Genomic DNA, 22,209 nt, shown 5'->3' with positions numbered 1-22,209 from the left:
GTCACTCAGGAAGCTTGTTAAAAATGTAGATTCTTGAGTCACAGATGTAGAAAACAAACTTATGGTTACCAAGGGGGAAGGGAGGGCGATAAACTGGGAGATTGGGATTGACATATACACACTACTATATATAAAATAGATAACTAGTAAGAACCTACTGTATAGCACAGGGAACTCTACTCAATATAATGACCTATATGGGAACAGAATCTTAGAAAGAGTTATACATATGTATATGTATAACTGATTAATTTTGCTGTACAGTCGAAACTGACACAACATTGTAAATCTATATTCCAATAAAAATTAATTTTAAAAAATGTAGATTCATGGGTACTACCCCAGGTCTACTGTATCAGAATCTCTAACAGGGAGCATGGGTGGGAGAAGATAGTGATTCTTTTAATTTAGGAGAACCATGGCAATAGAGCAGTAGTTCTCAAACTCTGCTGAATATTAGAATCACTGGGGAGACTTTTAAAAGCCCGATGTCCTGGCCTTTCCCCTTACCAGTTAAACCAGAATCTCTTAGAATGAGATCCAGGCACAGGTGTTTTTTTAAAATATCAAGGTGTTTCCAAATTTAAAAGCAAATTTATAGAGGAAGGGCAGATTCTTTAGGACAGTAGATATTTTGTATGGATTTATGTATATATGTACTGTATACTTATTTTGGGGGAAGTGGTAATCTTTGTAAACACAGGTCATTCACATCTCAAGCTCTGTGTAAAGGGCCTTGCAGCACTGCAGATCACAGCTGTCTGTCCCTCTCTGCATGAGGACAGCCCGGGGTTGCCTAGTGGCCGAGGCTGGGCAGCTACAGAATGAAGTGTGTACAGCTGTCTGGGCAGACAGAACTTGGAGCAGTTCTGTAGAGAAGTCTAGACGTGTATGGTCAGGCCCCTCAAGATGGCTGTTCTCTTGCTCTTTGTACATCCCCTGCTCGACCAGTCCCTGCTTCACCTCTGCCCTACTCACATGAATGTGCTTGCCCCCTGCCCCTTAAGTCAGAACGGCCCCACCTGCTAGTTTATTAAAGGGAAACATCTGCCCTAGTGGTGGTGGTTAACCTGAGGGGCTGTGAGGCACAGGCCCCAGCTGCTGGTTTCCCTGGTAACTGATGAGCCAACCTGACATCAATCCCCCCCTATAAATGGTAGCCTCCTTCTCCCCCAGGGGAGGGAAGACTTGCTGTGTTCTGCTTGCTGTTTGCTGCACACGGTGGGGTGTTGCCCCAGGACCTTGCTTCAGATGTGTAAGAGCCCCCCTCTATTAAACCACTGATGTCTCTGTCGCTGTATCCGGGCTCCTTCTTTGGTATTGTGGCTGGTGCAGCCCAGCGAGCCTCTAGAGAGCCCCTCGGTGCCAGGTCTCTTCTTATTTCCCCAGATCTCGCTGTCCCCACCTGACTGCTCCCTGCAGCGCCCAGCTCCCTTCCTAAAATCCTTTCTTCTGTAATTTCTTAGGTTCTTTTCAGCAGTTTCTAGAACAAGGCAGGCCTTTGACAAATTACCACCTAATAAGAACATCTCCCCCCCACCCACTGCAAACTGATTGCCTAAAAAAAAAAAAAATAGGTGTGATGTTCAAAGACATTTTTCAGAAGCCTGGGAGTCTGGAGGGCTGCCTGCCAGACAGCCATATTTTTTTTTTACAGTACTTGTGGAGATCAACTTACTTAGCACCTGCCAAGTGCATTGATTTGCTCGAGCCATCGTTATTTAAATTGATATCAGCCAAGCTATTCTACCCTATCCTGAGGATTAAAGTCAGTCACCAGGAGTGTGCCCTGCTTTCAGGGCAAGCAAATGCTCGAGAGGTAAAAGGTCCTGCGTGGCCCCTCCCACAGGGACACCTGACGCAGGTCAAGCCCTGAAATGGCTGAAGGTTCCAAGGAGCTGACTGTCTACATACAGAGAGGGCTTCCTTTTCTACTGAGCCTGTATGCAGACTTTTCACAGGCAGTGATAAGCAACTGTTAAAATGTGCATTCCCCGAGCTTATCCAAAGCGCAGGCTCCTTACTTTTTCCCTTCTGTGAACCTGACGATACAGTAGCAGTAGCTTATTCCTCACATTCACCTGGGACAAGAGCCTTGAATAAACTTCAGGTGTTAACCTCTGAGAACGTTATGAAAACCATGAAACCTTCCCCATTAAAAAAAAAAAAAAGACACATACTACACACTTCTGGATGGATAAACTTCGGGACCCTCCCCCCAACTGTTCTGTAGACACCCCCAAAGATCCACAGCTCCCAGGATAGCAATGTTTGATCTAAGGGAAGCCAGTGAACTCTAGATTACCCTTCAGTCAGTGAAGTAAATCCTGATCTACCAAGAAGCAGGAGATGAATAAACATTCTCTGCTTTCCCGAGCTTGCTTTGCTCTTCTTGGAAAGTAAAGCAAAGCATTTTATTTCTGGCCTCCCTCCCAGCTTCCCTTCCGGTTCAGAGGGGCAGCTGCCTGCGGGGATGTCTCTGCATCCTACTCACCAGTAGGAAAGGGCCCTTGGCCGCCCAGTCTCGGGAGCTGCCTGAGCCGTACTCTTTGCCGGCCAGAACTATCAGGGGAAGGCCCGCCTGCTGGTACCGCTCAGAGGCATCGAACACGTCAAGCTGAGGACGAGAAGAGGAAGGTTTTACAGACACAGTAAAGGCACAGAGTGTGGACACGGGGCAGTGAGTCCTGGTGGGACATGCAGGGGCAGAAGTGTCTGTAGTTGGCCAAGCCAACGTAAAGTCAATGGAACACTCAACCAGTCAGTTGCCTGGTCTACAAATTTCCAGTTAACTCCATCTACGTACCTCTGTCAAATTGAATTTTATACTGTTAAGTGAAATGCCTAATTGTCCTAGTTTTAGAAAAACATTCAAATCCTAGGGCATCGGGGAAAAATGGGAAATTAGATCAGTTTTTTTTTTAACTCTTCCATTGATTAAAATATTTTACAGCTAAAGCAGAGAATCCCACCTAAACCTGGGTCTTGACTGAGTACCAGAAACTCAGTGATGGTCAGTTGTGAAGGGTAGCCAAACAGAAAGAAGGTCACGTGTTCAGAAATTACATAAAATGCAAACTCTTATTTGTCACCCTTCTACATGGAGGTCAAGGTAGAGACAGTAGAAACACTGATGGAAGCACCAATCAATAAAGGACAGGAAAGGATTAATGGACCTTTTAGTATATATGAGAAACATCTTACACAAATAGATTCATTTGTTTCTCACAGGAACTCTGAATATTCTGCTGAGCTGAGACTTCACAAAGAGATGATATCGTTGCTGGTGAGTAATAAAACATTGTTTTCTCCTGGTTACTTAAGTCAGAAAATAAGATCTGTCCTAAAGAAGGAGTATTTGATTTGAAAGGAGCTCTAGAAAGGTGTCTAATCAAATTCTCAAGTAGGCTTTCACAAATTACTATTGCGTTGAAAGGATGGAGACTGTGGTTGATGTCACACGGCATCGCCTAAATCTGGGTAAGGATTCTGTATGTCTTTAGCTGGATAGAGCTCATGAATATAGAAACTCTTTAAAAACAAACAAACAAAACCAGTGAAAGCCTGCCCTAGCCAAATAGCCTGGATCCTTTCAAAGACCAGAAAGAAACAACCTACCTGATATTTTCAGAGATATCTATTAGTAGCTTTGTATATTAAGACTGTGGGAGTGTGTGTTTTTTAAAGTGCTTTCAAAACTACCGCAAAGCTGACAATCCCGTGGCAAAGCAGGTCTTGGAACCCAAGATGAGTGGGACTAAGCAGGTCTAGAATTGCGAGCTCCTGGCTTTTCTCATACATGAGCTAAACTGAGAGTAGCAAGCAGCTTATAAAGCATCAGCTCCTGTACTCTCCCGCTCTTCCGAAGAAAACATAAAATTTAGTGGTTTCTTCTGTTATTGTGCCTCTGTATCCCTAAGCATTTAATCAGCCAGTTCTTCATTTCTCCTTTTTTATTGTTAATTTCCTACTTTGATGATTTAGTTCTTTTAACCACTGCGCTCCTTCCCCTGCCCCACCCCCTACTCTCCGTGGCCTTCTAATATCATTGTCATACATTTTGATTATGTAAATGCCACTTATAGCTGAGCCATATAATATACGCTGATTTCCTTTTCTTGGCAATTAAAAAAATTTTTTTCCACTGGAATAAAATTTTTGCATGTGTGCTCACCTATTTCTGTGTCCCTACCTGTTAATTAATTCCCAAATGCACTGCCTAAAGTATCAATACAAGTCTTCTCTAAAGACATTCAAATCTATCAGGCAATCTAATTTAAAAATCTTTTTCATGGGGTGTCACTCCTGGAACCCAACATTCCTGTGTGGACTGATGGCTCTCTGAGGACATGGTGCATTCCTATTCTTTCCCCAACATCCTGTTGATTCCCTGTATTTCTTTTTCTTGGATCCTACAGCTTCCTCTTTTTTTGTTTTATTACCTCGTTTTGGTGTAATACATTTACTAAGTAGCTTCTTGAGACTGGGACTGAGGGTATTTTTTTTTTTTTTTTTGCGGTACGCGGGCCTCTCCCCGTTGTGGCCTCTCCCGCTGCACAGGCTCCGGACGTGCAGGCTCAGCGGCCATGGCTCATGGATGGGCCCAGCCGCTCCGCGGCATGTGGGATCTTCCCGGACCTGGGCATGAACCTGCGTCCCCTGCATCGGCAGGCGGACTCGCAACCACTGCGCCACCAGGGAAGCCCTTGAGGGTATTTTTAAAGTTTTTGAATAGCTGAATGTGTTATTACTTTAATCTCACTTGGCTGGAAGTATGAGGGACACAGATTTTAGGGTCCCAATAACTTTCCTCAGTCTGTTTCCTGGGCTGCTGTGAGCGCGTCTGATCCCCAGGACAATGCACATAAGCTGTTTTTCCCTCTCTGAAGTTTCTAGATCTCCTTACCTCTGCTGTTTGTGCCGCGCAGCTTGTGGGATCTTAGTTCCCCAACCAGGGATCGAGCCCAGGCCCTCAAGCCGTGAAATCGCGGGGTCCTAACCACAGGACCGCCAGGGAATTCCCAACTTTGCTGTCTTAATTTCATAATGATGTCACTTGGAGTGGGTCTTCTTTAATCATGTGGCTGGGCATTCAGTGGACCTTTGAACCTGGAATCTCAGATTTTGCAGTTGAGGAATTTTCTTGTGTTAATTCTCTAATAATTTCCTCTCAGATCTTGTCTGTTCTTTTTAGCATCTCTATTCAATCAGATGTTGGCCCTCCTCAGTTCAGTCTTTAATTTTCTTACATTTTCTCATTTCCCCTTTGTCTTTCTATATTCTGGAAGATATTCTCAACTAATCAACTTTTCCTGTGAAATTTTAGGGGCTTTTTTTTTTTTTAGGAGCTCTTTCTTGTCTTCTGATTACTTTACAGCAACAGAAAATCATCTCTTATCACTCTGAGGAGACAGTTGTTTTCCTTAGTTTTCTTCTACTCTTTCCATTATCTGTTGTCCTTTATATTCCTCTGTTCTTTGTCTGTCTTCCAAGTTCAAGGCCTGACTCAAATGTCTCTTCATCTCTCATTCTGTTTCCTTATTTAAGCTGAGGCACTAAGCAACTGACTAGGAGTTCTGTGCAATGGCAGGGCTGTAAATGAGGGAGATTCATTGTGACAGTATCCTGGAGGCCTCCAAAGTCTGTAACTGCAAATCCTTCCCCTTCATCTCTCGGGGATTTTACCATTTATTTGTATCTTTTTCACTTAATAGTTTATCATCCCTGCTATTCACTGAACAAATATCTCCTGGGCACTGACTTTGTGCTGGATCCTGGTGATCAGAGTATCTATGATGAATTTGCTTTACAAACATAGAACCAGTTACAAGTGAGACAGTGTGTTTGGTGGTAAAGAGCGTTGACTTTGGACAGAGCCTGACTCCATCGGTTTTAATCTCAGCTCCTCAGACTTGTGAATTTAGGGAGTTACATGAGCTCTCTAGGCTCCACTTGCCAACTTAAAACAAGGAGAATTATGGTACCTTCCTCAAAGGGTTGTTATGAGGATTGAACAAGTCAGTATATGCAAAGAGCTTAGAACAGCACCTGGGATGGAGTAAGTTCCACAGACGTATTTGGCCATTATCATTTTAAAATAATTTGTGAGGGTTATTTCTTAAGTAGCTTAACCAGTGTTCATGCGGTTTCACAGCATTCACTGGGAAGGGAAGTGACCCTGAGGACCTACTGCTGTGCCAGATGCTATGCTAGGTGTTTTACGTGTCATTCCATTCAAGGTTAAGCCTCAGAGCCTTAAAAAGTAGATACTATTTCTACTTCTCAAGTAAGAAAAATGAGGCTCAGAGAGGGAGATAACTTGCCGAGGGCTCCACAGCTGATATGAGGTGGAGCTGGGACTTGAACCCAGGCTTGTCTGACTTAAAGTGCAGGCTTCCCCACCTCTCATATGCCTGCCATCTGTGCACGGATAATTCCAGCTGTAATATGCCAACTCCAAATGGTTCCCATTAGGACCCAAGCAGGCCTGCACAATCCCATACATTCCTTCTTTTCCTAGTGATATGGTAAATTAATTAAATGCTATTAAAGTTATATTGGGTTGGCCAAAAAGTTCATTCGGGTTTTTCCATACGAGGCCACCGAAAACCCAAACGAACTTTTCGGCCAACCCAATAAAATAGCACTTCTTCATAAATATCTTCCACCTTAACCTGGAATTTCCCCTTCAAGTACTCTGAGCTGACGAAATTTCACTCAGAGGTTTTTAAGCTCAACTCCTAGGAGACTAGACTTAGTTAAAGCATGAAGCAGAATCTCTAAGCAGGAAAAGCTTTCCCAGTTTAAAGGGCCTCTCCATCAAGGATGAACTCTGATATACATGGACACCTGGCAAGAGGGACTGTACAAAGCAAGAGGTAGGATGAGCTGTGAAATAAAAATAAGACCAAAAGGAAAGTGATGGTGCCAACATCCAACCACCCAGAGCCTGAGAAATTCTGGCTTCTTAATGAAGTAGAAGACACAATACTCACAATTTCGCCAGTAGGCAGGTGGATAGTCTGTGGTGCCTGCTTGTTCAAGAATTTGTTTAATAAGCGGATATTGGCAAATGTCCCCCGTGCCATGATGGCGTCATTACCTCGGCGGGAGCCGTAGGAGTTGAATTCTCGTGGAGTCAAGCTGATAACGAAAGCAGGAGGGGAACTGGTTTAGTGAACTGAGAGAAGATTAAACTTGGCTTACCCCGAGAAAAGAGAAAACCCACAAACCTAGGTGTTTCTCTAAGTCTGCTAAGTATTGTTCTCCAAGGCAGAAAAGCTGTTCCCATGGCTTCAACTGAGGGCAGAGTGAGAGGTGGCAGGTGGGATTGTGAATCAGTACGCTCCCAGCAGCAACCTACAGTCTTATAAATCTGAGTAGAGCAATCGGGAGGGACTTTAATAAGAGTATTTATTTTACTGATTCAGTAGGGTAGCCTATAAAGCTTCACAAAAGGTAAAATACTAAAAATGGGTAAAAAAAAAAAAAACAAAGGAAGCAAAGGGAATACTCAGGGTAGGCCAGTCAGGTAGAGCCAAGAATGGGGACACATAAAATACCTTCTATAAACTAAACAGAAGTAGGTTCAAATTTGTCCCCGAGTTACCAGGAGCTCAGTGCAGTGAAAAGACACATAACTGGCGACATGACTTAGAATTTTCGTAAGATCAAAATCAGGGCAGTGCCAAAGAGGCAGACAGGAATAGCTATTGGTGGTCCTAAAATCAAAGAAAAATCTTGTCTGTGGGTCCCAATGAAAGGACACTTTGCAAAATGAGTAACAACATCTTAAAATGAACATGGTGACCAGTTCACTGGGCTGTTTCTTATAATGCTAGGAAGCGTGTGGTTAATGATTTATTAGTTAGATCTAATTTGAAGATTGAGAGTCTATGAATGGGCTTCAGGAGTAGGTGAGTGTGGCTATGAACCCCTGAAATTATGTCCAAAATGTGCATGTGCATTTTTATGAGAAGGTATATCTCCTTTCAATTCTCTAGAGTATCAATAATCACCAATCTAAAAAGGTGTTGGTCACTGCTCATTTTCTAGTTTCTTCCTCCAGCCTCAATCTTGTGTTTCTCTAGTTTCTCTGTTTGTTCTTAGAAGCCTTTTCCCCCATTCATTCACTCAACAACTTTTTATTGAGCACCAACTATGTGCCAGGAGCTGTTGTGGGTGAACAATGAACAAAACAAATTAAGATCTCTGCCTTTGCAGGGCTTACATTCTAGAAGCTGGAGACAAAGAAATTTTTTTAAAGAGCATCCTACGCAAGTGTTCCTAGATTGTGGTTAATACCTCAGAAAAAAGAAAAGGTAGACCAGGGCAAGGAGAACAGGAGTATGGTGGGAGTGAACTCATGGAGGAAGACTTGAACTTGGTGAACTCATGGAGGGAGACTTGAACTTGGTGAGAGAGTTAGCTAAGAGGGTATCTTGGGGAAGGGCATCCAAGAGGAAAAAACAGCCAGCTCAACCAAAGGCTCTCAGGCAGAAGGGTACTTGGCCTTGCTTGGAACATTCAATGAACAAGGTGGTGGGCAATGTGTCCCGAGCAGTGTGGGTGAGTGGAAGAGCAGGGACTCACTGACTCATCTTGAATATCACCTGCCCTTTTCTACTTGCTGGTGGACTTGTGTCTCCCACTCAAAGCAGAATCATATCCCTTTAAAATCTCACAATATGTATCTGTGTATAGGCAGTTCCCGTACATTTTGAAAAGTAGTTGCCCTGCATTAAAGAAAAATCTTGACACAGACCCACTGTGCATCATCTCCTCTAGATGTGGGCTATCTTCTTAAACTTACAACACTCACATTTCTGGGGAATATGAAACATTCTTGGTCTGAATGAATAGACTGTCCCATAGGGTGCACTAGGAAAAGGCAGAGATGAGTGAGCAGGATAGAAAGGGAAATTCATGAAGAAAATGGGTTAGTCACCAGGCAAGTGAGATGAGGGGCAAGGCAGCTATCCTCTCCTACTGGGAAAAAAAAAGTGTTGAATTTCGTTCCTCAAATTGGCTCTGGGCCCCATCCCTGTCCCCACCCCATTCAGGAGGTGGGGACAGGAACCAGGAACTTTTAAATCCCCAGACGACTCTCATGGAAAGTCCCATTGGGGACCGACATTGATTTATAGTGGTATATGAAATAACAGTGGATAATACTGTTAAAATCGGTATGTGACTGAAGGATTGCTGAATGGATGCGTAAACTGCAAATCCTTGAAGTGGATCTCTGTAAAGAATATGTCTCTCAACCAGGAAATATCAATGCATTTCCAGTTCTAGCCCTGTCGAGTGCTTCAAGTGTAACCAGGCTCTGCCACAGGTGAAGAGCAGAGCCTTGTACTTTAACAGTCAGCCAAGCTGGGGGTTGGGATGACAGCTGAGTCTAATGAGTACACCTGCTCAAAAAGGAGGTCCTCATCCCTGCTGGGGTTCACGTGCTGATGGATCCTCCCAGGGAAGCTTCGAAGCAGCAAACAGAAAGACCAATTGGTTTTCAAGCCCCAGGGTTCAGTGAAAAGCCGAAGTGTGACTCCAAGGAGACCTCATGAAAAGAGAACTGCTGGCCTCACTCTCTCCAGTTCTGCCTTCAGGCCTTCCTCCCCTTATTCATTACTTACCCTCTGTTAGTTAAGTAGCGAGCAGCAGGGCTATTTCTTGCAATATTTCCAGCCGGAGAGATGTGGTCCGTTGTTACTGAATCTCCCAAATTTAACAGCACGTAGGCGTCCACTATCGATTTAGGGGGCCGAAGATCCAAAGTCTACCAAAGAACACGGTAAGTCAGTGTTTGCCCAGGTTTTCTCCAGCATGTCACCAGGGGAACCCCAACAGTAGCGGACCATGGACCTGAACCAGATGACAGCCCTATATCAGCGCATAGAAAATTCTAGTTTTATTGGTTTTTTCAGGGGTGTTTAGAAAGGTGAGGTGAATTTATGCAAAATATTCATATCTCACTCTTGAAGGGAGGTGAAGTATTGGCACTGTCCCCTCAAAAGCAACAGGGATGCTGCTGCAAACGACATTCTCTTTCTCCACATCCAGAGAAGGCCTCAGTTGCTAAGGACAGCAGGAGTCCTCCCCGTCCCACCCAGGGCAGTGCAGACTCCTTGATCATCAGTTTCAGAGAAGATTTCCCTTGTTTTTATGGATATAAGGTTTAAATATGGATTTTGCAAGGCAAGAAACTTTTTGAAGAACTCGTTTTGTTAAAAAGTAAAAAGTCCTACCAGGTCTTCAAAGAATGGTGGTGACTTAATGTATGTAGATTTGGGATTCCAGTAATATAGCTTATCTGATGGGGCTGCTAAGGCATTCCAGCTCTCATTCACAGTCTTGGGGAAAAAAGAAAAAAGGAAAGGCAGATCTAATCGCAGTCCATCCTAAGGAAAATTTAACATGTGAACACAAACATATATTCAAGCTAAGAGCATAGTGAAAACCATTCTTATTCTAAATGCTCACACAACAGCGTTCCTCTATACTAAGACAACACCATGCTAAGTAATTTAAAAATACATGTGCTCTGTGATAGGCAGCCTCTGGAATGGCCCCCACGGACCTGCCTTCTAGGATTCACACCCCTAAGTGATCCCCTCCTGCTGAGTAGGGGCTGGGCCTAGTGACTCACCTCCAGGATTAGGTTATAAAGAGACTCTGCCTTCTGTCACTTTCACCCTCTTACCCTCGCTTGCTTGCTTACTTGCTCTGATGGAGGCCAGCTACCATTCTGTGAAGAGCAGGTGAAGAGACCCACTAGTAAGGCACTGAGGGCAGCCTCTAGCTGACAGTCAGTGAGGAGCTGAGGCCTTCACCCACAGCACGTGAGGTCCTTTATCCTGCCAACAACCACATGAGTGGTCTTAGAAATGGATCTTCCCCCAGTTGAGTCTTCAGATGAGACTGCAGCCCCAGATGACACCTTGATTGGGGCCTTGTGAAGGCACACACACCCTGTTAAGCCACACCTCCATTTCTGACCCATGGAAACTGTGAGATAAAAAAATGCTTGCGGGCTTCCCTGGTGGCACAGTGGTTGAGAGTCCGCCTGCTGATGCAGTGGACACGGGTTCGTGCCCCGGTCCGGGAAGATCCCACATGCCGCGGAGCGGCTGGGCCTGTGAGCCATGGCCGCTGAGCCTGTGCTCCGCAACAGGAGAGGCCACAACAGTGAGAGGCCTGCGTACCGCAAAAAAAAAAAAAAAAAAAACTTGCTGTTTTAACTCACTAAGTTTGGGGGTAATTTGTTGCAGAGCAATAGATAACTAATACATATAATTTATGAAATAATCCAGATTGTACCCCGGGGGAAATTATGTATGCTCTGAAGATTCTGGGAAGTAGAACTCCAGTTCATAAGGACATTAGCTAGTAAAAGACAGCTGCTATGCGTTCAAATTGGCTTGAATTAGCTCTACATGTCCATTGACTCAGACTTTGGAGAAATACATTTAACCCAATATCTACCAAACTCCCTTGTACCATTTCCCAATGAGCAGCTTGTGGGATTCACAGTGCATGAATATGACCCTCGTGTGACTCTGCTCCCCAGTCTGCCCTCTTGTTTCATTCAAACCACCAGCCCCAGGCTGAAGCCCTTGGGTCAGCCTATCACAGAGACTAGGGAAAGTGGTAACATCCAAGGGGCTCAGAAAATGATGCTGAGCCCCATACATTTTCCCTGTATTTGTAAAATGCACACCAAGTTTTTTTTTTATTTTGGTAGTTTGATAGGGTGGTGTTTCCTACTGAGTGGCTTTTATTTTTATTATTATTTTTTAAGCATGCAAATACATCTGAGAGGTGCATTCAACCATTTGATGCCTCAGTGACACACTACAGTGACATCAGGGGGTCCTCAACCATAGTTGATGCACGCCCCAGGCTGCCTGAGGAAGGGGGGAGCTGTGGAGAGCTGGCCAGGAACCACACACAGCTGAGGCCTTTCCTCCTGAGGCTGCCACTCACTTGTCCAACTCTGGGAACATCTGGGGAGTGCGGGGTCTGGAAAAACGTGAGTCTTAGGAGAAAAATGATGGGTAACCACTTCCCCAATCATCTGAAGAAATGTTACTTTGTATAGCTGACACCGCCACTGGCCTCAAGGGTGGCAGAGATGATGCATAAGAGCAGCTTTCCCTCACAGGTGGGCTGGGACCTCACCTCTATTTTCTGATAGACCTCCTTAAACATCCCAGGGATGACATACTGACGCTCCACTGCCTGGATCTCATCTCTGGTTGGCCAGATATCTCTCAGAAATACCTGTTGTCCCTTTGCATTTACCCCTGGGGAAAAAAATGTTTATTAGTGAGAAAAACATCTCATACCCCATTTTCATCGCCACATACAGTCAGTCAAGTCTCATTCAGGGTAGTTACGTTCTGTAAAGCCTACGTGCACACTCAGAGAATACTCAGTCACTGCCCCCAGGGGACACACAGGTGAGGCTCCCAAGAGCCTCCATCCACAACACTGTTGTCAACTGATCAAGACATAACCCTGTTTTATGTGTGTTTCTGTTTCATGACACCTTACCTCATACATACTGTTGATGCATTCACACTGAACTTGCGAGCCTGTCTAACACGAGGCCTGTCACAGCCTTCTTGGGCTTAGGAACGCTACACAGCACTTTAGCACTACTCTTGGTGGTCATTTTAAACAGTGAAATCACCAATAAAAAGCACAAAAATGTGAAAAACATGGTGCTAAACAGAGCTCAAACAGGACACTTGTTTGCAGTATAAGACCTGCAATAAGAAGGCAGAATGGGGCTTCCCTGGTGGCGCAGTGGTTGAGAGTCCACCTGCCGATGAAGGGGGCACGGGTTCGTGCCCCAGTCCGGGAAGATCCCACATGCCGTGGAGCGGCTAGGCCCGTGAGCCATGGCCACTGTGCCTGTGCGTCCGGAGCCTGTGCTCCACAATGGGAGAGGCCACAACAGTGAGAGGCCTGTGTACAGCAAAAAAAAAAAAAAAAAAGGCAGAATGTTGCCTTGTTCGACCTCAGCTGAGAGCAGGCACAGTGAGGGACTCAAGGTTTTCACACCTGCACCCCTCCCCGCCCCCACCCCGTGCACATCTGTGAGTGACCATGGGAGAGTGATGAGCATTGATTTTGGGGTTAAAATCCATTTTAGTGAGTAGTCAAATTTGCAAATATGGAATCCATATATAATGAGGATCAACCGTATGTCTAAAGCTATGATTTCCTGAAAGTAAATTCCAGGGCACCATTTTCATATTATCTAATCTGCTTATTAGCATGGGTTGAGGAGGGTACAGCAAAGAGACCAGAGGAAAGGAAACAAAGCATCCTGTCCCCAGAATTTCAAGAAGCTGTACTATGTGGATGTGTTCCTACAGAGGAGACATTAAAACAGTGCCTATCATTAGATTAAAGTGGGAGCTGGAAAGGAAGGGACTGGAGAAGAAGCCAGAATGGCAAGATCTCCACTACTTTGGGTATTTCTTTCCCTTTTGTCGTCCCTCCCCCTTTAGTAAATCCTTGTTTAACTATTTCAGTTATGTCTTAGCTGTGTATTGGGGCATAAAGAAAAGACTCCTCCTCTGATCTCTGGAGGGTCTAACCTTCATTATTTATTAAGAAAAGCAATAACTTTCTCCCAGTAATGTTTTCAGATACATTGGAAAAACTGTAACCCCCCAGAAAAGATCTTACCCAGTGGTTCTTTCTCAAAGTCAATCCGGATGGTCCCGGCAATTGCATACGCTATTACTAAAGGTGGAGAGGCTAAATAGTTGGCCCGGGTATTGGGGTGGACTCGCCCTTCAAAATTCCTGTTCCCAGACAGTACTCCAACAGCAACAAGGTCCCCCTGTGTGAGGCAAGGGGAAAAGCAGGTCGCAAAGAGAAGAGAATGCCTAGGCTCCATTTGTCAAAGTTTTCCCTTTAAGCTTCCCCTTCACCTGGTCCTCTCCCTGGGAAGAAGAGCACACAGGGTGACCCTGTGGGAGACACTCTGGGTCAAAAGCAGCTGAGAGACACATTCAGTGGTTTCTGCTCATGAGAAAATAGCAGGTTGGTCAGGAGGCGGCATCCTGGTTATTTTGCTGCTGGGGCCTGAGAACAGGCGGGGAAGACTGCAAGTTGAAAGCTAAAGGAAGCCACACTGACTGATAGGGATTCTATAATTAATGCAAAGCAAACCAAATAGTATTTCTCAACGCTACAGAATTTATGGGCCAAAAATCAAGCCAATGCAATTTAGTTTACATTCATTTGTCTGACTTGGAACCAGTTTTCAGACAACAGGAACAAATGATTCTGGCGCCTTCTGCAGTCAAAACCATGTTTAGGGACCACACGTGTGCCAAGTGCTGCACTATGTCCTTCGTGTCCACTATCACCTTAATGCTCACAACTCTATGAAACAGGTGCTATTATTGTCTCCAGTTACAGTTGTGAAAACTGAGGCACAGAGGTTAATTAACTTGCTCAAAGGTATACAGTTAATAAGTTTCGCTCAACTCCGAAGACCGTACTCTTAACCACATCCCGTGCTTCCCTGGACCTTCTTAAAATTACCAGCCTTTTGATCACACATCATATGAAACATGACAACAGCTCTTAAGACCCACAAATTCCTCTGTAATCACCTGCGTGATGGCTTCTACCACAGCTTCAGGTAAGGGCCCACTGTTGCCAATGCAGGTCATGCAGCCATAGCCCACCACATCAAACCTAGGTGCAAGAGAGAAGCACAGGATGGAGAATGACTCTCAGTGGGCTCACCTGCTGGTTACAGTTCCTGGAGACCACTGACTTAAGTAAGTTTAGTACAGGGCTGTTTCTATAAAGCTTTCATTCTTGGGAACATTTTGATCTACTATTCATCCTTTCTAGATCATTCAATTAAGAGTCCTTTTTATAATTTACTTTTTTAAAAAACTGAAGTATAGTTGATTTATAATATTAAGTTAAGGTGTACACAAGGTGATTGTCATATACAGACACACACACACACATATTTTTTCAGATTATTTTGCACTAGAGGTTATTACAAGACATTAAATAGTTTTCCCTATGTTATACAGTAAATCCTTGTTGTTTATCTTTTTTTTTTTTTTTTTTGGCTACACCACGCAGCATGCGGGATCTTAGTTCCCCGACCAGGGATCAAACCTGCACCCCCTGTAGTGGAAGCCCAAAGTCTTAACCACTGGACCGCCAGGGAAGTCCCATATCTATTTTATATATAGTAGTGTGTATCTGTTAACCCCATACTCCTAATCCCACCTCTCCCCCCAATCCCTGCTTTCCCCTTTAGTAAACATAAGTCTGTTTTCTATGTCTGTGAGTCTGTTTCTGTTTCGTAAATAGATTCATTTGCATTATTTTTTTTAGAGTCCACATACAAGTGGTAATATATAATATTTGTCTTTCTCTGTCTGACTCACTTCACTTAGTACGATATTCTCTAGGTCTATCCATGTTGCTTCAAATGGCAATATTTCACTCTTTTTTATGGCTGACTAGTGTTCTATTGTGTATATGTATCTTCTTTATCCATTCATCTGTTGATGGACACTTAGGCTGTTTCAATGTCTCAGCTATTATAAATAGTGCTGGTATGAACATGGGGGTGCATGTATCTTTTCAAATTAGAGCTTCTGTCTTTTCTGGATATATTCCACTGACTGCTGGATCATATGGTAGCTCTAGTTTTAGTTTTTTAAGGAAGCTCCATACTGTTTTCCATAGTGGTTACACCAATTTACATTTCCACCAACAGTGTAGGAGGGTTCCCTTTTCTCCACACCCTCTCCAGCATTTATTATTTGTAGACTTTTTGATGATGGCCATTCTGACTGGTGTGAAGTGATACCTCACTGTAGTTTTGATTTGCATTTCTCTAAAAGTTAGTGATGTTGAGCATCTTTTCCTGTGCCTGTTGGCCATCTGTATGTCTTTGGAAAAATGTCTATTCAGGTCTTCTGCCCATCTTTTGATTGGGTTGTTGGTTTGTTTGTTTTTGATATTGAGATCTATGAGCTGTTTGTATATTTTGGAAATTAATCCCCTGTCGGTCGCATCATTTGCAAATATTTTGTCCCATTTGGTAACTTGTCTTTTCGTTTTGTTTATGGTTTCCTTTGCTGTGCAAAAACTTTTAAGTTCGATTAGGTCCTATTTGTTTATTTTTGCTTTTATTTATTTTGCCTTGGGATATTCCTACAATTTATGTCAGAGAATGTTTTGCCTATGTTCTCTTCTAGGAGTTTTATGGTGTCATGTCTTACATTTAGATATTTAAACCATTTTGAGTTTAGTTTTGAATACGGTGTGAGACAATATTCTAATTTTATTGATTTACATGAGGCTGTCCAGCTTTCCCAACATCACTTGCTAAAGAGACTGTCTTTTCTGCATTGCATATTCTTACCTTCTTTGTTGAAGATTAATGACCATAGCTGTATGGGTTATTTTTGGTCTTTCTATTCTGTTCCATATAATTTACTTTTACAAGTAATTTACTTTTTAAATTTATAAGAAAATTATAAGGAGTCTATCTGAATGATCTGGAATTTTTAAAAGTTGAAATCAGATATGCCATTTGATGTCTTTATTCACTACTCTTATAATATAATCCCAAGGACTTCTGACTTTTATGAGGCACATGACAAAAATCTATGTCATCCAAATTAGGAATAGTGGATTAATTAGAGAAACTGTATTTGGCAACAAATAACTAATTGACTTCAAGAAATCAGAACATTTTCAGGCATGGGAAATAATTATTTTCATACCAAAGGGCAGATTCAGTTGCAGAGCCAACACTAGCCCATAGCACACCTTCATACAACTGAGAAAAGATGCCCCCTGCCCCAGGAGTGCAGCGCTACAGCAGAGCACAGGCTTGATATCAGCCCCTGCTCTCTTCACAGACACCCTTGTCTGATGAACAACCAGTACAACTGTACAGGAGGGCCCTGCTCTGTCGGAATGTGAGGGTTTGTCTGTTTACCATCTGACAGAAGACTACGCAAGTAGACACCATCAGATAAGCTTACATCCATTACAAGGTGACTTAGCAAAATACCTGTGGAATACAATAAAACAAAAGCAATGGTGCAAGAGATTTCTCCCTCACCCAAGCTGAGACAGGTAAGGCATGACTCCACTTTCTCGCAGGTAGTAGGTGACCACACCACTTCCAGGAGATAGGCTAGTTTTGATGTAAGGCTTCACGTTCAGGCCAGCATCCACAGCCTTCTTTGCTAACAAGCCTGTGAAATGGTAAACACAGACACGGTGTGTGGGGCTGCCCACTCTAGGTGCCACGGACATTTCAGGAAGGAGACTGACTTCAGTCTGCACTTCCTGCACTGCCTGACAGAGCCCCATTCATGTTGATGCTTTCTGCCATCTTTGTTGCCTGACAGAAATCAAAAGCTCGCTGGCCCAAAGTCATTTACATGTATTCAGTAAACTCAAAATTAGCCATGGACATGAAGAAAAAGATAAAAAGAGCTGTGCCTTTTTTTTTCTTTTAAAAAGAGATAAACCTGAACCATTCATGATTATATTATAGAATGAGTTTTTAATTTTTGGAGGGAAAGCAATCTTTCTAATTATATTTTATTTAAATGAAAAATAATAGGAAGGGCCCCTTCTTAAAGTACATGAATTGTGTACTTGTTGGTGAGGAATACAGTCTGCCTAGAAGATAAAATCTAGTCCTCAGATATTTCTTGAAGAGGAAGATCAAGGGCTCTTGGGCCACTTGACTCTGGGCAAATACAGAGACTATTTATTACAGGGACACTGGGTGCTCTGACTTAGGCCATATCAGGGAAGTAGGAAGGAAATAAGGAGTCAGGGGTATAAAGAGACAAAAGGCTACAGACAAGCTGGTATCTTATCTTAAGGAAATTGGTTTGTCCAAAGCTTAGGTGGCAACAGATGAATTCCTGGACAAAGAAGGTTCTCCTTACGCACTTGTCCAATTCATAAAGAAAGAACTGTTTGTGGACACAAGAGGAACTCTTAGGGATATTTTAAAATTTGGAAACTAAAGAGAGATTAGAGTAATGAAACTCTGCATGTAAATATTAAATAATTAAACAGAATTGCATAATAGGTAGATAAGTTTTATCGACCAGTGCCCTGTGCCATAATTCAGATGCACTTGACAATGCATCTAAGACAGACTAACTTCTACTGTACAAAAAGGCCTATCAGGGGTTTTATGGAGAAAACAGTCTGTGAAATGAAAACAGGTTTTTTCTTCTAAAGTCTGACATAAGATTCTAGGCTTTACCAGAAATTCATCTTTCTTTCCTCTCTCCTTCTTTTCTGTGTTGATTCTAAAGACTATACTACTTTAAATACTTTGCATTATTTATTGTGTAAACATTTCTGGGCCAATTAATCTCTGCATCTGGAAAGGATAAGGCTCAGGGAACTATATGTAGAACTCAGTTAAGCCCCTGGGTCATGTCTTGGGAAATTTTCACCCACACGTCCACATGACCATCAAAGGCACTTACCTGCTCCTAACATCACAGATGGATTACTGGTGTTAGTGCAGCTAGTAATGGCAGCGATTACCACAGAACCGTGAGCAAGGGTGAACTCGCTATTATTATAGATAAATGTCTTATGGTCATTATGATGGTCCAGAGCAACCTGGAATCCTTTAAATCCTTGCTATAGGAAGAAAAAAAGAAAAAAAAATATATGGTCACAAGTTCTCACTTTGGAAGAAGAAGAAATACTTTGGTAACTATAGTTTTAAAGGCCAATTCTTAACAAAACATAAACATCTCAGCTGGTAAACTCTGAAATGCTACAGAAAAATTAAATTTACTCTCTTTAAATCTTTATAAAAGGGAGTCATGATTTCTGAATCTGATTTTCCTTTGAAATTATTAACAATTCTTCCCCACCTCAAATACCGAAAGACTAAAACTACAAATTTAGCTTAGTCTCATTAGAGCTAATTAGTACAGATGTAATGGCTACACTGAGGGCGCTGATACTAACCTTTATGGAAATTTAGAAAAAGGTGCCATTTTGGCCAGATTCAACCAATCATAAGCAGTAAGGCTAACAGTGCAGCTGAACATTTGGTAAAATGCTGGCATCCCGCGGATAAAATCCATCACAAATCTTATTCATTTGAAAAATCTTCATTGAAAATCTACTGTGTACAAGATACTATGCTGGGCACTTTGTGGGATACAAAGGTGACTGTGCATAAATCCTATCCTCAATCCACAGTGTAGTAAAGGAAATCAGACATGCACATATTATACAGTACCAAAAATGAGATTAAAGGCTATGAAACACCATCACAGGGTTTCCCACTGATGCCATGAAGGTTCAAATGAGGGAGAGATGACTTTGTGCTATGGGATCTGAGGCCACATTGTGGAAGAGCTGAGAGATTAGGGCATGCAGACGGGGAAGGGACATGCAGGCAGGGGATGGCATGAACAAAAGTACAGTGGCCAGAAAAGTTTGGGCAAGCCGAGCGAACACCGTGGTGAGTCATGTGAAAAGGAGGTATGCTTTGGAAAAGGAGGGTTGAGTTGTGTTTACAGGCAATCAAGTGCTCTAAGGAAGCTGCCTGGCTCTTAGCTAATGCAGAGGGAGGCATCGAGGACTATAGGATGGAGAGGAAACGCCCGCAGCACCAAGGCTTCAGGAAGACTCATCATCGAGGGCGGTGAAGCCTGTGCACAAAGAAGCCAAGCATGGGGCAGGATTGGGGAGGATTTCCACCCACCTCTCCCACGTCCCTACCTTGGCTCCAAGGCAGCTCTCAAAGTCCTTTTTCATGTCAGATACGGCAACTTTGTCCTGAGGCCTTTTGGGTCCACTGCAGCAAGGCACTACTGTTTTCAAATCTAACTCCACAACCTGTGTGCCCAAAAGAAAAGGAACCGTGGAATTGACATTATACTCACAAAGAAAAAAACACAGCCATGCCAGAGAATTTAAAACACCACAACAATAAAAATAAACTAAACTACCACATTCAAAACCAAGGAAGTCAATGTCCATTTTACACTGAAGGGATGAATTTCCAAAGTTCCAGATGAGCACTTTGGTAGCATGGGACAGGCAGAAGCCTTGCCACCTCTCAGAAAGACCAGGGTGGGCATTGTGGCTGCCGCCAGGGTCTTTCACTCAGCCATCTTTGCAAAGCAGCTCATACATCCTTTTTATTGCTTAAGTTAGTCAATGAGATGGATTTTCTACTGAAATGATAGATAAACCATTGTAATTTTTCTAAGATGACTGGGGGAATGCAGCCATTAACTCATCAATGCCAAGAAATGGGCCCTAGTCTAATTGAATATTTCCTTCCATCAATGTAATATGAAACAAAACAAGGATCCCGCATCTGGTTTACCCTCCAATCTTGGCTGCTGAGAAAAATGTGGATTCAGTTTGCACCCTAGAAAATGAATGAAGATAAGTACGTCGATGGGTAAATCAGAACAAATTGATTCGCTTGCACCTCCATTTCTTTCCCCATCTATAATAATGATGTGCTTATCAGCCTTTAAATAGCTCCAGTCCTTCTAAACTCCTTTTCCAAAGATCTTCCACATAAGAGGAGTAAAGCAAAAAAGGGGAGCAGGGCTTCCCTGGTGGCGCAGTGGTTAAGAATCTGCCTGCCAACGCAGGGGACATGGGTTCAAGCCCTGGTCTGGGAAGATCCCACATGCCGCGGAGCAGGTAAGCCTGTGAGCCACAACTACTGAGCCTGCGCTCTAGAGCCCACGAACAGCAACTAATGAGCCCACACACCGCAACTTCTGAAGCCCACACACTCTAGGACCCACGTGCTGCAACTACTGAAGCCCTGACGCCTAGAGCCCATGCTCCGCAACAAGAGAAGCCACCGCAATGAGAAGCTCGCGCACCGCAACTGAAGAAAGCCCGCGCGCAGCAACGAAGACCCAATGCAGCCAAAAAATAAATTAATTAATTAAATTTATTAAAAAAAAAGCAGTGGGTGGCGGGAGCATACTCAACCTAATGGCCAGGAAGAATGGGACAAGTTACGTTATTTTATGTCTACAATTCCTTATCTTTTTGATTTTTTAGCTTTTTAACACGCTGTTCTTCTGCGATAACTTGGCAGTGACTAATTTCCTACAAATACACCCCCCAAGAAAAAACATTCACAACTAAAACCACAGGCTTGAGAAAGAGGAAACACATGCCCAGCACTGTGTGCTAAACATTTTAAATGCATTATTTCATTCTCTAATCCTTTATCATGACCTTATGAAAGGCACTCTCATACCTGGGCAAAGTCTGGGTCTTGAGCGGGGTCACTGAAATCCCGAAACATTCCTACAGCCTGAAGATACTTTTTAATATGCTTTACTTTTTCTTCATCACGACCTAATGGGCATTTTAAGAAGTAACAAGTAACAGATGTTAATATTTCCTGATTAAACTAATGCCTCTACCAGAAGCTATACAAGTAATGGGCATTTCACTTAAACACACACCAAGAGCTCTGCTGATATGGCAGCTTTCAGGCTAACAGTCTGACTCTCTAGCCGATGCTGCTGTTTACTAGGGGCCATTAACTGATCTGCTGTTCTATCGAAGTGACCATTTTCTGTAGAAGATTCTCACTTATAAGCACTCGTCTCTCTTTGGTTATGGGTCTTAATTAAGAGGATCCTAAGCCTCAGCGAATTGTCAAAGCATACCTCCGACGCATCTGCCTTCAACTGGCCACAGACCCTCAGCATTCCACATTATTCTTGTTATAGTAATCCCCGCAGTCTCCCACCACAGATCACCAGCTGTGTGCCCAGCACTGTGTGCTAAACATTTTAAATGCATTATTTCATTCTCTAATCCTTTATCATGACCTTATGAGAAAAGCACTCTTATTATCCTCATTTATGGATGGGGAAATAGTGGCTCAAGAAGATTAACTTTCCCATGGAACACGGGCCGTAAATGGCAGAACCAGGATCCGAAGCTGAGTTTAGATTTGAGTTCAAAGTCCTAACTCGTGATGCTATATCACCAGGAATATGACCCTGAAAGCTCTGCTGTTTCATTCTGATCAAGACCCTGGTTGCAGGAGATAATACGCACGGTTTGCCCAATGGACACGGAGTTCTCCCAGTTCTCTGACAGTTAAATAAGCCTGTTTGAGAGCTTGATTCTTGGATCCACAACAGA

At 43.2% G+C, this 22,209-nt stretch overlaps 1 protein-coding gene across 1 annotated transcript in view; it reads right to left on the bottom strand.

Moving 5' to 3' along the window:
- ACO1 (aconitase 1) overlaps nt 1–22,209 on the bottom strand; it is a 59,695-nt gene that overhangs the window by 3,425 nt on the left and 34,061 nt on the right. Inside the window, exons 9-19 of the mRNA XM_082842561.1 lie at nt 21,308–21,408; nt 19,792–19,908; nt 18,534–18,693; nt 17,135–17,270; nt 14,640–14,724; nt 13,702–13,858; nt 12,181–12,305; nt 10,248–10,352; nt 9,636–9,778; nt 6,996–7,143; nt 2,495–2,617 (exon numbers count right to left, since the gene is read on the bottom strand). Of these exons, the coding sequence (XP_082698687.1) occupies nt 2,495–2,617; nt 6,996–7,143; nt 9,636–9,778; nt 10,248–10,352; nt 12,181–12,305; nt 13,702–13,858; nt 14,640–14,724; nt 17,135–17,270; nt 18,534–18,693; nt 19,792–19,908; nt 21,308–21,408 (1,400 nt within the window). The remainder of the gene's footprint in view (nt 1–2,494; nt 2,618–6,995; nt 7,144–9,635; nt 9,779–10,247; nt 10,353–12,180; nt 12,306–13,701; nt 13,859–14,639; nt 14,725–17,134; nt 17,271–18,533; nt 18,694–19,791; nt 19,909–21,307; nt 21,409–22,209) is intronic.

The sequence above is a fragment of the Leucopleurus acutus genome (assembly GCF_964270905.1).
Source record: "Leucopleurus acutus genome assembly, chromosome: 7".
NCBI lineage: Eukaryota > Metazoa > Chordata > Mammalia > Artiodactyla > Delphinidae > Leucopleurus > Leucopleurus acutus.
Note: the sequence above shows the minus strand (reverse complement) of the source record. Positions and strands in the feature narration are given on the sequence as shown.